The 13,184-nt window shown below is 41.0% G+C and overlaps 1 protein-coding gene across 4 annotated transcripts in view; it reads right to left on the bottom strand.

The window, feature by feature from the left end:
* The window catches only part of Osbpl8 (oxysterol binding protein like 8), an 88,100-nt gene that overhangs the window by 51,423 nt on the left and 23,493 nt on the right, over positions 1–13,184 (bottom strand). For 2 of the 4 annotated variants that reach the window (XM_051139674.1, XM_051139671.1), the window contains one exon: positions 11,208–11,336. In XM_051139674.1, the coding sequence (XP_050995631.1) occupies positions 11,208–11,298 (91 nt within the window). In that variant the 5' untranslated portion in view covers positions 11,299–11,336. Of the gene's footprint in view, positions 1–11,207; positions 11,346–13,184 lie in introns of all 4 variants that reach the window. The other 2 variants (XM_051139673.1, XM_051139670.1) reach the window with 1 other exon arrangement.

The following is a 13,184-nucleotide window of genomic DNA, read 5'->3' as shown; positions in this document are numbered from 1 at the left end:
CATTTCCTTATCTATAAAATACTAAGAATAGCATCTATATTGTAGGACTATTATATATAAGTCTACAACAGTTCCAAGTTTAAAATGCCAAGGTAAAAATATTAGAATAATGTAGTCTCTCCTAAAATTTAAGAAGCATCAAAGGAAAGAAGTAATTTTTTTAAAGAATATAAACAAGTACAGGAATACATCTATAACACATTTCACCATGAACCTAAGATACACAAATAGCCATGGTCTCACAGAGGCACAAAAGCCAAGTCACTTGCCAGTATTTATATCAAAAAGTCCTTTTGTACACAATTCATAGCAGCAAATTACACTGGCTCATGTGTCAAATGACCTACTAATATTTTCAATATTCATTAGTAATACTAGAATAAGCAAGACATACACGCAGTATCGTCAATATCTCAAGGAGAATGGTACCCTACTTAGAAATCCTAACCCTGCCAAACTCGCAATTATGCATTAGAACACTAAAAATATTTCTAGACACTATAGGGTTCAAAAATTGCACCTTTTTGTTTGTTTCGTTTTGTTTTTGTTTTTTGAAGACAGGGTCTGTGTAGCCTTGACTGACCTCGAACTCACAGCGATCCACCTGCCTCTGCCTCCCAAATGCTGAGATTAAAGGCGCCACCACAGCCCAGCTAAAAATTGTTTTTATTTAATTTGTTCTCATTGTGAGTTCTTAAAAGAATCCTCTAATGTATCTCTTGTTCAGGTTCTACACTAGAATCAAATTTGCTGCACAAAGTAGCCATTGTTTGGGATGAGTTCGCTGCCTCCCAAGCGTCTGTATCATTTCCAACCACATCCACATCCACAGTCATTCTCTCTCTCTCTCTCTCTCTCTCTCTCTCTCTCTCTCTCTCTCTCTCTCTCTCTGTCTCTCTCTCTGTCTCTCTCTCTCTGTCTCTCTCTCTCTGTCTCTCTCTCTCTCGTCTCTTCTTCTCTCTCTGTCCTCTCTCTCTCTTGTCCTCATCTCTCTCTCTTGTGTCTCTCTCTCTGTCTCTTCTCTCTCTCTTCTGTTCTCTCTCTCTCTGTCTTCTCTTATGTCTCTCTCTCTCTCTCGGTCTCTCTTTTCTTCTGTCTTCTCTCTCTTCTCTCTCTCTCTCTCTCTCTCTGTCTCTCTCTCTCTCTCTCTCTCTCTCTCTCTCTCTCTCTGTCTCTCTCTCTCTCTCTGTCTCTCTCTCTCTCTCTCTCTCTCTGTCTCTCTCTCTGTCTCTCTCTCTGTGTGGCACCTCTTTCCCTAGGCCCACATTTGAATTAGCTGATAATACCTCTAGTACAAGGGAGTGAAGTGTCCTGCCTTTCATTTGATAGGATATTGTGAGCTAAACAGCACAAAATACTTCTGCCATATTCCTGCTACTGCCCAGAACCAAATCGCAAGCAATGCTGAGCCCGGTGTTTTCCAGGGGTCACTAATAACTGTGACCAGTCCTTTTCCACAGAGCCTCGTGTCTTTATGATCATAGCAAAACAATGCACATAAGCGATTTAAAAGAAAGAAGGGAGGGTTTTGGCTCATGGTTCAGAGGTTTGCGTCTGTGTCTGTTTTGGCTATCCCATTGCTAAGGCACATAGTGAGACATAACACCATGGTGGAGAAGCATGTGACAAAACCTGTCAGGAAGCCAAGGGAGATAACAGGAGCAGCCTAAGAGCAAGATGTACTTTCTACTAGTCTATTCAGAAGCTAGGCCTTTCCTAAGGCTTTAGTCCACTGATGAAGTAACAGCCCTAGACACCAGGGGACCAAGGCCGAAACACACAAGCCGTTAGGTGCATTTATGTCTGAACCATGACATGACTCTTCGTACATTCTCAGAGAACCCGCGGCCACACGATGCGCCAGTTTTCTGTTTACCCTTCTTTGGTAATACTGCCCTATCCTTACACAAGTAGACTTGTGAAATAGGCAGAAAAGACGTGGACTGAGGCTGTCTCTGACATTTGAGTTCCTACTGAATAAACTACAGAACAACTTGCTTATAAGCGACTACACACTGAAATTGGTCTAATTTTGCACAGAAAACCAGGTCTCAAGCAAGATCAGAAAGCCACTGAGCTACAGCCGGTCACAGGCAACCAACTGACCAGGCCACGCTTAAATAAGGCAAAGAGCTATTTCGTACTCCACTTCCCCGTTCTGTCTATCAGTGCTCACTGCTCTCACTGCAGAAATCTTAGAGCCTCTTTCTGGTAGTGAGTACTGCCCGATAGTGGAGTTATTCTTGTTCAAATAAACTGTTAAATTTATCTGAAGTGTTTCTTTGAACACTACTCAGCCTTCCAAATCCGTGTCTTAGATGTGCACACATGGCAGTACCATTACTGTAATACAAGGCCAGGGCAGTGTGCAGGCCCATGCAACAGTGAATGGGACTCAGGAGCTACATGTGAGGCCTTGGAAGCTTGCAGCCCCATGTCAGTAAGCACTGACTTGTAATACCTTCTGCAAATGTCAAGTGTATTTTATGCATTTACATGGAATAGTTCATTGTAAAGATATTAATTTCCTTTTAACAAAAGCTGTTAAAAGTATTGCTTAATGCACAGAAAACACAAATACAAGCCACTGTGATGAGCATAATTTAAATTACAATTATTATCTACCTATCGTGTGTGTGTGTGTGTGTGTGTGTGTGTGTGTGCGCGCACGATTGCGGGGCACAGGGGATCACACCGTGACACATTTGTGGAGATCAGAGGACAATCTGCAAGAACTGGTCCTTCCACTCCATTTGGATCTCAGGTCGGACAGAACTCACACTGTGAGGCTTGGCTGAAAACACTTTTACTCATTGAGCCGTTTCACTGGCAGTATTATGGTAGCTTTACTTTACTATACATTATTAAAAGTATGTTCTACATCCCTCAAAGAAGAAAGTGAAAATGACAGCATCCCACTGAACTGGAGCCCTGTTAGTACTTAGTAAAGAAGAGAGTATAGTCTCCCAGATTTCCCAAACACCAAGGAAATTAAATCTCAACAGCAAGAACTAACTAGGATAGGTAATAGATGACCACCCTGTAAGTATCTTAAATTAAAAACACACTTAAAACATTTTTCAAGAAAAAAAATGTCCCTTGTTATTCTTATATTCCTCTTTCAACTTTGATAAAGAAGCAATCTAAAAAGCATGGCAATGATAAACCAGACCACCACCATCCCTAGTCTCTGCAAAGATGCTTAAAACAAAGCTGGATTAGCCATTCTTAATTTTCAATAAATTATTTTATTTATTTATTTATTTATTTATTTATGTTTCCCTTGTGACACAGTATTAAACATAGATATTGTAACATTTTCCAAGAGGAATATAAAATATTCTATTTTTATTTTCTTAATTTGCAAAACACAATGCTGACTTTCATTACATTAGGAAGCAACTTCCTAAATACAAGGAGTTTCAAACCAGAAAATAGCCACATCTTAACAAGTATTGGTAACTGCAGAATCAAATGAATTAAGGACTCAAAATCTCAGAAGGTGGCATGACCTGTAGTTCACACTATTTCTAACAGAACTACTATGGCGAGAAGCCAGCACAAGCACTCAGAGGGTGGAGCTAAAGATGGGGGAAAGGGAAAATCTCAGTCCTCTATAGACAGCACGATTTTCATGAGAGGTAGCACATATGCACTCAAGAACATGTCTGTGTCTAAGGTCTACTATAGGTTCAGAGTATGCTTCAATGTCTTACCAAGAAAGGAGGAATTGCTTCGGTTCATGAAGAAAGTGTCTTTTTTTTACCTGTGAACTGCTTTAATGAAGGTTCTCTTTATGTTTGTCATCTGAGGTTATACCAGCAACACCCAATACGGCCACCTGGGGAATGTGACACAACCCTTACAGTAGATGCTGCTTCCTAGAACATCTCTGCTTGTACTGATGTTTTCTATTACCTCTAGATACTGTTTCCTGTCATCTTTAATTCTGCCAGAGCAAAGAGGTTTAAGAGTCTTTACTACAGGGTTAACAGAAATGCAATCCTCAGATGGTCTAAGCAGAACTGTAACACAAAATAATTCAGAACTGTAACATTTAAGAATTAGTTCACACTTGTAATTTCAGCACTCAGGAAGGTGAGACAGAAGGATTATAAATTCAAGCCAGGCTGAATGAAATGTTTAGGAAACCTGTATTAAATAAATAAGGGCTGAAGTTTCAGCAAGGAACACAGGCTGTTCTCTCACAAAGCAATATATTTACAAGACAGCTTAAAAATAAAAATGAAGAAAATGATTTTTCACAACAAAGAAGGTTAGCTACCAATCACGGTACACCGTGAAGCTGGCCTATGATCCGGAGGGAATGAGGATCTCTCAGGAGATGAGCTGTGGTTTAGTCCCATGCTCCTTTGGTACTCCTGTTTTTTAAAAAACACAGGCAGAGAGAGAAAACGGGCTTAATTAGTCAACATATCAGCCTTTCCAGACAAACAAGTGAAAGATGCACTGAGCCCAAACAAGTCAGAATAAAACAAATATTAACCTTTCTGACACTGTAATACTACTTAACTCAAACCACTAGGAAGTAAGCTGGTTTTTAAAAGTGGCGGGCGGGGGGGGGGGGGGGGGGGAGTATCCTGGGGGGGGGCAGCTGAAGAGATGGGAGGTTCCTAGGTAGGAAAGATTGAGATCTTGCTTAGTTTGAGGCCATCCTGGCCTACATGAGATGCTGCTGTCTCAATGAACAAATAAAGAAACGGACCATATCTTTAGAAGTGATCAGCAACGGCAAGAGAGAAGGACCAACAAAGGCACAGCTTTGTAGCGAGGCTGTTGTTAGATTTCTTTTGGGTAGTACCTCCAAGTCTAATTGCTGGCTAATGAGGGTGATAACTTGGTTTAGATTTTCAAGCTCTTTAATTATTAAATGGAGAAATTAAGCATTATTATATATCCATGTTGTTTGAGTAGATGAAACAGATACAGTTCTTATCACATTTTTTTATAAAGTTTAAGACTGCCAAACTTTTTTTCCAGGATGGTGGGACGGTTGGGACGGTTGGGACCAGGGTCTCACCATTTAGCCCAGGCACTGACCTTCTGCCTTCTGAGAGCTAGGCAGCAGACAGCACGTCGTTCTAAAGTAGTTCATCACCTCTACATTGCAAAAGGAACTTTGATTTGATGATGCACTTGTCGTCTTGGAAGCTCACTGCCTCCATCTGCTAGCCTAGGCCTAGTCCTAGAAGCTTCTAGGTTCCGTACAATCCAGTCTAGGCCTAGAATGCTTCTAGCCTTTGAGACTTACTGATGAATAAGCTTGCCCTTTTTAGTTCTTTCAGAACTCTTGCTGGCTGGTTCAACTCAGCTGTTCTGGCTCAGACTTCTCTCCAAGCTGACCGATTCCATCTGGCTTCTCTTATTTTCTTACTGAATTGCTCTGTTTGGCCTCAAACTAACTCTAACAATTTGGTCTAGTCTTCTGGCTCCCTCTCTTTCTCTGGCTCATTCTGTCTTCACCTCTGTCTAGCTTGTTGTCTCTTCAACCTGACTCTGTAAGACTCTTAAGGTAAAACTGCCTCTGAACTCCATTAACTGAACTGCTACAAACTCAATTCCACTGCACTGCCTCTCAACTCACTGACTTGAAGGAACTGACTGGACAGCACTGGACCTAAGCTTTGCCTCTGTCTCCTAGGATTAAAGGTATGTTTGTAGTCCAGCAGTATCACACAGACCTAGAAGGACTTTGGGTGTGATCTCTGACAGAGCAGCTGTGTTCTGAATTAACACTGCCATACACTACGGTCTGCTGGCAGCCCGTGAGCTGAACCGTGGCCCATGTGCTTTGCCTTTCTCTTCGGTTATTCTGCTGGTTGTGTAGTGGGATCACATTATGGAGTTTTGTTTGTTTGGCTTTGCACTTCCCTACAGACGTATGTTGAAAATTCTTTCATATGAATATGTGCATCTTTTATGAAGTATCAATTCTTATTTGGCCCACTTAAAATTTTGGCTTTTCAGGCCAGGCAATGATGGCACACACTTTTAATCCCAGCATTTGGGAGGCAAAGGCAGGTGATCTCTGAGTTCCAAGGATAGCCTGGTCTACAGAGCAAGTTCTAGGACAGCCAGGGCTACAAAGAGAAACCCTGTCTTGAAAAACAAAATAAAAATGGCTTTTCACATCATTATTGCATTTTAACAGTTATTAAGCACATTTGTGCCATCTTTTAATGACTGTATTATATTTTCTTTCAGTCTTGGCATGTCTTACCCACATCTAATGATCGCCTTGACAGAGCAGATGTCTTTAATTTTAATAAGGATAGACTTATAATTTCCCCCACGTTTTCCATATTAAAGAAATCTGTTTCGCTGGCAAGTTTTATAGTGTCAGGATTCTCTCTCTCTCCCTCTCCTCCCCCCCCCCCTAGATTATGATCTAAAATCTAGATTAAATTTCTTTGTCAGATTTAAGCTGCTTTATATACCGTGCAAACTTGGGCAAGAAAAATCACTCTTCCCAACTGAAGGGGGAAATGATTTATATACCATGTGCTCCTATAAGAAGTCTATGAGCTAGCACATGCCAAAGCACTAGAAGACATTGTCTTCAGCATTGGTCGCTGTGCTATTATAACTAATTCTTCCCACTCAGAAGCTAGACCGCTGGCCGTGGGTATTTGGCATACTGTAGACTATCAAAGTTTTCCACATGTCTTTATTTCCTATGACAGCAGATCATCTCATCGCAGACTTAACACATCTGATTTGGGTTTTGGGGAGGGGGTGGTTATTTTATGTTCTGCTTGTTTCAGACAGGGTCTCACACAGCCCAACGCCTCGGCCTCCTTTCTCTAACTCCCAAGCGCTAGAATTACAGGAATGTACTATTGTGGCCCAGGTTACAGTAAAGTTTTCTTTCTTTCTTTTTTTTTTTTTCATTTTTTTATTATTAGTTTTAGGCATGGGCTTATCCACACTAAAAGAACTTCCTTTTTATTTGTTCATTATTTATGTGTGTATATGGTATATTGGAGGGAAGGGCTACCAGAGGATAAATTTTTGAAATCAGTTTTCTTCTACTATTATATGAATCTTGAGGCTCAAAGTCGGGCTCAAATTTGTTCAGTATGTACATTATCCAGTGAGGCACTAAGCCAGCCAGCCTCATAGTAAAAGAAATTCTTAGTGAGTCTATTAAAGCTACTGAAGAACACATAAGCTCAAGTGTCTGCCTTCAACCCAAGTAGATCATTTTTGTCAAAATAGTTCTGACAACTGTTAGTGTAATAATCACATGAACTATCAGGAGGTATTACCTACCAGAGTCTGAGGTATGTTTTTATGGATACGATCTTTTATTTTAATACTTAGGGGAAAAAAACACTCAGAAAACATGATGTGCTAAAACACCATTATCTTGGTAGTTTTAAGATCTGGTTTTTAATTATGGGGGTGATGGGATGATTCTATTAAAAATTAAAACATAATAAATACCTAAGAATGCTTAATGTATCCATAATAAAAGTTTTACATTAAAAAACCAAGATGATAATGAAGATCTCTCCTTTTTAGAAAAAAAAAAATTCATTGATAAGTGTTTTTTTAAAAAAAGAAAGCAAAAACTAGAAAGTCTACATTGTTAACTGGCTCAGCTGATATCCACTGTAGTCGCTGCTTTTACGTCAAGTTGATATAAGCTGGAGTCATTAGAAAGGAAGGGGCCTGAATTGAGAAAATGCCCCCATAAGATCTGGCTGTAAGGCATTTTCTCAATTAGTGATCAGTGGGAAAGGGTGGGAAAGGGCCCCATTGTGGGTGGTGCCACCTCTGGGCTGGTGGTTCTGGGTTCTCTAAGAAAGCAGGTTGAAAAGCCCTGGGGAGCAAGCCACTCCTCCACAGCCTCTGCATCAGCTCCTGCCTCTAGGCTTCTGTCCTGCCTCAGTTCCTGCCCTCACTGTCTTTGAGGATGAACTGTTAAGGAACTGTGAGCAAAATAAACCCTTTCCTCCCCAGGTTGGATTAGTCATCACCACAATAGTAACCCTAGCTAAGACAGCTGGCAGCAGGACTGCTGTGACAAGCCTGAGCATGTTGCTTTGGGGAGGCCTGTGGAAGCACTTTGGAACTTGGGGCTACAACAGTCATTGAGTGTTGAGAGCTCAGTGACCTGTTCTGTAGGAGCTTGGAAGGTGCAGTGCAGATGAAAGAGGCCTGGCTTGTAAAGCTCCAAAGGGAAGCAAAGACTCTACCAAACTTTTTGTGTGAAGAGTCTATAGTTCTGGTTAGCTGGAGCTGAAGAATCAGCTGCAATCAATAAGCACAAGAACTGCTAAGGGGAAACCTTTGCTGGAATAATGAATGCTGGTCACTGAGGCTGACAAGTTAGTGATGATTAAGAAGAGACCAGCGTCACTGAGGGGCCATCTAATGGAAGGGTTTCCTGAGAGTCAGCACACAGAAGCTGTGTTCCAGACATGGTCAAGGGTGTACCTTGCACTGGGGCTGAACTTGGTAGAGTCAGTTAAAGAGGGAAAGCTGCAACTTCTCAATAAAAAGGATTAGACTAGTGCCACTTGAATCTATAACTCAACCTCATGTCCCCACTAGTAGGACAACTAGAAATTAATTGAATTCTCATGTGTGATGGAACATGTTGTAAAACACCTCCCCTATAAAACACTATTGTTCAAAAACGATCAAAATTAATATAATCAAATCTTCATGTTCTCCCATGACATAACAGAAGGCAAAGTTGAAGGAATCAATGTCCAAAACTATTTGGAACACTGGGCCAATTTACTGAAAAGTCAAAGGCACATGTGACAAAAACAAACAAACAAGGACTGAAGGTATTAATAGCATTAACAACAATTAGTTTTAATTTCAGCAATCCTATGAAACAAAGTCTTGGGGCTGAGATGCTGCTTGGTGGTAGAGGTCTAGTCCAGCACGCTGAAGGTTCTGGGTTCAATCCTCACACCACATAAACTGGGCATGGTGGTACCCACATGTAACCTTGGCACTCATGAGGTAAAAGCAGAAGGATCCTGAGTTCAAGGTCATCATCCCAGAGTACACAGTGTAAAGCCAGCCTGGATCACATGGGACTCTGCCTCCAAAACAAGAAGGGGCGGGGCAGAGGGGCTGCACAAGACTGGCCTCAAAAGATAATAATTCATGAAGCTAAGCATTAAAGCCTGACACAGCCCTAGATGTAATAAGCTAGTAAGCCTTATCCAGACTATATACTATGTATAGTCATACCTAATAATGTTTAGTTTATACTGCAAAAGATTAACAATAACTAAAACAATAATTACAACAGTATAATACAACTATGGTGCTGTGCTCCCTCCCATATCACGGGGTGGGTGTTGCATCCAGCAAAATACCCTGAACAAAGAGATGATTCACATTCCTGGATGGACAGAGCGAGATCTTGACAAGATTTCATCACAGTACGCAGGACTAAGTGCAACTTAGAACTGAGGAGCTGCTCATCTCTGGCCTTGCCCATTTCACAATTTCAAACCATAATTCAGAACGAACAACTGAAACCACCCAAAATAAAAAACACAACAAATTCAAGTTCAAGTCTTAAAAGCAAAAGCTCTTACACTGCAGCTATGGAGTGCCACAAGGAACTGAGAATGTGCAGTAAACCTTTAGCTAAGTACCAGAATACTCCATACGTTAGAAGGCACAATGCACAGGCTTGTGGGACTCTTTAACACCCTTTTATGGGGTCTGCAATGTCAGTTCCATAATACTACAAGTATTAGTCACCAAATTCTTTGCTGCCATGTACTTATAGAAAAAGAACGTGTTTCACTTACAAACATCAAAGGAGTAAAAAACAAAACAAAACAAAATAATCTTGAACTTTTTATACACACATTTAAATATTCTGTGAAATAAAATGAGAAATGTATAAGCCACTACGTGTAGTACATTTTTAAAATATAAAACTCAAGGCATACCAATGAGTTTTAAAGCAGAAAGCACAAAAATGTATGCTCCAATTGAGTTTTGCAGATGTTTAAGAGTACCACCCATCAAGTTTTGCTGGTCTACACAGAATGCCTAACTTAGTATGTGTGTGTATTTGTGCGTCCAGATTTTATTCATACACTTCAAATCAGCCAAGCACAGCACAGCACAGCACACTGACTATATAGGAGCAGAAATAAAGTCTTTTTATTAAGCTAGACATTAAAGCCTTGTAAAAATACCAAAGCATTAGCAAGTGAGGGAGCATCAATTGTAATAAACACGTTACTCATATTCCAGCAATACCAAATATTCAAATAAGGAAATCAATATACAAGTAATATTTGCAATCCAAGATTTACTGAAGTCACAGTAGTCATGATATCAACCTTTATGTTCACGAGTGGATAATTAAAATGTGATGTGTGTGTTGAGCTACAGGAAACTAAATCCTATCACTTGTAGCAACATGAAGAGAGCTGTATGATTAAGTAAGCAGGCACAGAAAACAACCACCCAGAGGTATGGGAGCTAAAGAATCAATAACAAAGGAGCTAAAAGAACTGGTCTTTCAGAAGTAGGTATAAAGTAGTGGCTGTGTATTACTGGAAATGAAGAGGCTTGGGAGTGGGAGAATAGAGAAAGAACGGCGAGCACTCACCAGGTCCAAGTGTATAAAATGACTCCCCACTTCCCCCTATTTTTGACGACTGGTTATCACCATGTAGCCCAGCCTGGCCTTGAACTCACAAGCCTCTTGCCTCTGCACCTGGTTGCTGGGACTACAAGCGTGCACTGGAGTGACTATAAATGTTCTATGACACACCAGATTAACTATGGATGAGCACAATCAACCATGTATCTCAAAATAGCTAGGTGTGGGGACTGTGAAAGTTTCAAATACATGTCTTTATTATTTTAATTCAATTAATAATAAAAACTTTCTAATTCCCTAAGGTTAATTTATATTACAATAAATATCAGCAAGTGCAATTCACATCAACAGACCCTCTTTGAAATGTTCAATATTTTTTATGAATGCATGGAGGTCATAAGACCAAAAAGTGAAAGAATCCCTGGTTTAGAAGAATCAGACAACTAACAAAATACATTGTCAAAAAACTAGAAAGGAAAATGTGTTCCATCTAAGCCCACTGAAAATGATGCAAGCAAAATAAACAGTAACGGAAATTGTATAAAGCCAGGTGGACAGTGGCACGGCAATGCCGGTCCTCCTTACTTACCCTGGCTGTGAGGACTGGAGGGCGTGAGAGAAGGCTGGTGCAGGTCTTTAGTTGGGGTTGGGTAGGCTTCTTTGCCTTGGCGCTGACTCATCTTTCCTGGGGTCAAAAGCTGAGGTTCGTCACTGTTTCCTACAACAGCTCAAAGAAAGAAAACAAAAGTAACTACTATTAATGTAATAGGCTTTATGGCATAATTAATAACTTAAAACTGAAATGCCCTTTTGACCTTAGTAAGCTTGCATAATCGCTTTGTTTTTTGTGTTCATTTACTCTACATCCAGGAGGAGTAGACAGATGAGGTTAACACACAATGCAGACCCTGCAGATACCCAGCTGACACGGTCCTCTACGCTCTTATTGACTACTAACTCTTCATGCAAGAGTAGTCTCAGAGAAGAAACACAAATGGTCAAAAAGTATAAGGAAAGATGTACAGCTTCATTAACGATCAGAAAAGACAGATTATTAGCAGGAGAAAAAAAATACATTCAATTCAACTGAATTTCTCCTGTGGTTTCTAATTTTGTGGTGGCAAGTAGGTATGGTTTCAGAGACAGCGCAGCTGAGGTTCCGAGACTGCCTTCTCCCAAGACTAAATAGCAACAACAGAAGCAAGAGTCACAGGGGCTGCAGGGACGGCCGAGCACTTAGGAGCATGAGTTGCTCTTGTTGGGGACACTGGTTTAGCTACCAGTTCCCACACGGAGGTTCATAACCATCCACAATTCCAGTTCTAGGGGATACACTGCTGAAGGCATCAGGGCATGCATGTGGTGCACAGGCATACCTGCAGACAAATCATTGGTACATAAAATAACCATCTAAAAAACCCTCGCCAAACCAACTTGCAGTTCGTAGAGAACTTTGCCCCACCTCTCACCCACCTGGCCAAGCTACCAAAACAAAGGAGTAACCCAAAAGGGTGAGAGAGAAATAGAAAACAAAAGCCATGAGGGGATGGGCAGGTCAGACCCATTAGCCCTACAGCCTCCATACCCGTCAGGTTCTGTGTTTGCAAGTAGCGTAGGCTCACCTTGAAATGGATGACGTGGCCTTTACTTGTTGGTTAACTACAACCCTTCACTGACATCTTATCACTGAGCTTTAAAAAAAAAAAAAAAAAAAAAAAAATCAAACTGTCTCACATATTCTCTACTGTGCTAACGTTTTCAAAAGTATGTTTTAGCTCCTTATATTTCAAAACCCAAATACAAAAGCTCTCTCATTTATTATCTGAGAAAAAGCATGATAAAATATTTACCACAAAGTAAAAATCAAAACAAAAACAAAAATCCATGGTCAGTAGCTCCTAAATTTACAGCTTCAGTTATAATATCTCCCCAAACCAGCTCTCCCAGATCCAGCTGCCAGGTACCAGGCACCTCGGGTCGCCCAGAGCACAGCGCTGGCTCTCCTCTGTCACAGCAATCATGACACGGCTCTTCTGTTCCCACTTTTTCCTCACCCTTTATATCCAGGGATCCATGGGATCTTTAGACCCACCTCCAGACTTCTATCTGGAATAGCGTTTTCCGTAGACTGCTATGGCTTCCCCCCACTTCCACAACCCCTACTCTGCCACCACCACCACCCCCTCCCCCATGAGCCCACAGTGTCAGAGGTTCGTCAGCTAAGCACATGGCCCTTTGCTGTGTGGAGTTCATTTTTCACCCAGGGGCCTAAAGAGTCATTATCATTTTAGTTGGAAAACCAGATGCACATCAAATGGAACAGTCTTCCATTTTATACAGTGCTTGCTGCCACAAACCTGTAATCCCAGCTATCGGGAAAGCTGAGGCAGGAAAAACTGCAAGTTCTATGCCAGCCCAGGCTACAAAGTGTTGAAGTTCAAGGTCTACCTCAGCAATTCAGTGAGGCTGCTTCTGCTGGTAGTGTTCATCCACTCCCTTCTCATTAGTGCTATTACCACTACCACATTAAAATTATGACTTCAGTCATGAGATGATCTCACAATGA

The sequence above is a fragment of the Acomys russatus genome, chromosome 31, assembly GCF_903995435.1.
Source record: "Acomys russatus chromosome 31, mAcoRus1.1, whole genome shotgun sequence".
NCBI lineage: Eukaryota > Metazoa > Chordata > Mammalia > Rodentia > Muridae > Acomys > Acomys russatus.
Note: the sequence above shows the minus strand (reverse complement) of the source record. Positions and strands in the feature narration are given on the sequence as shown.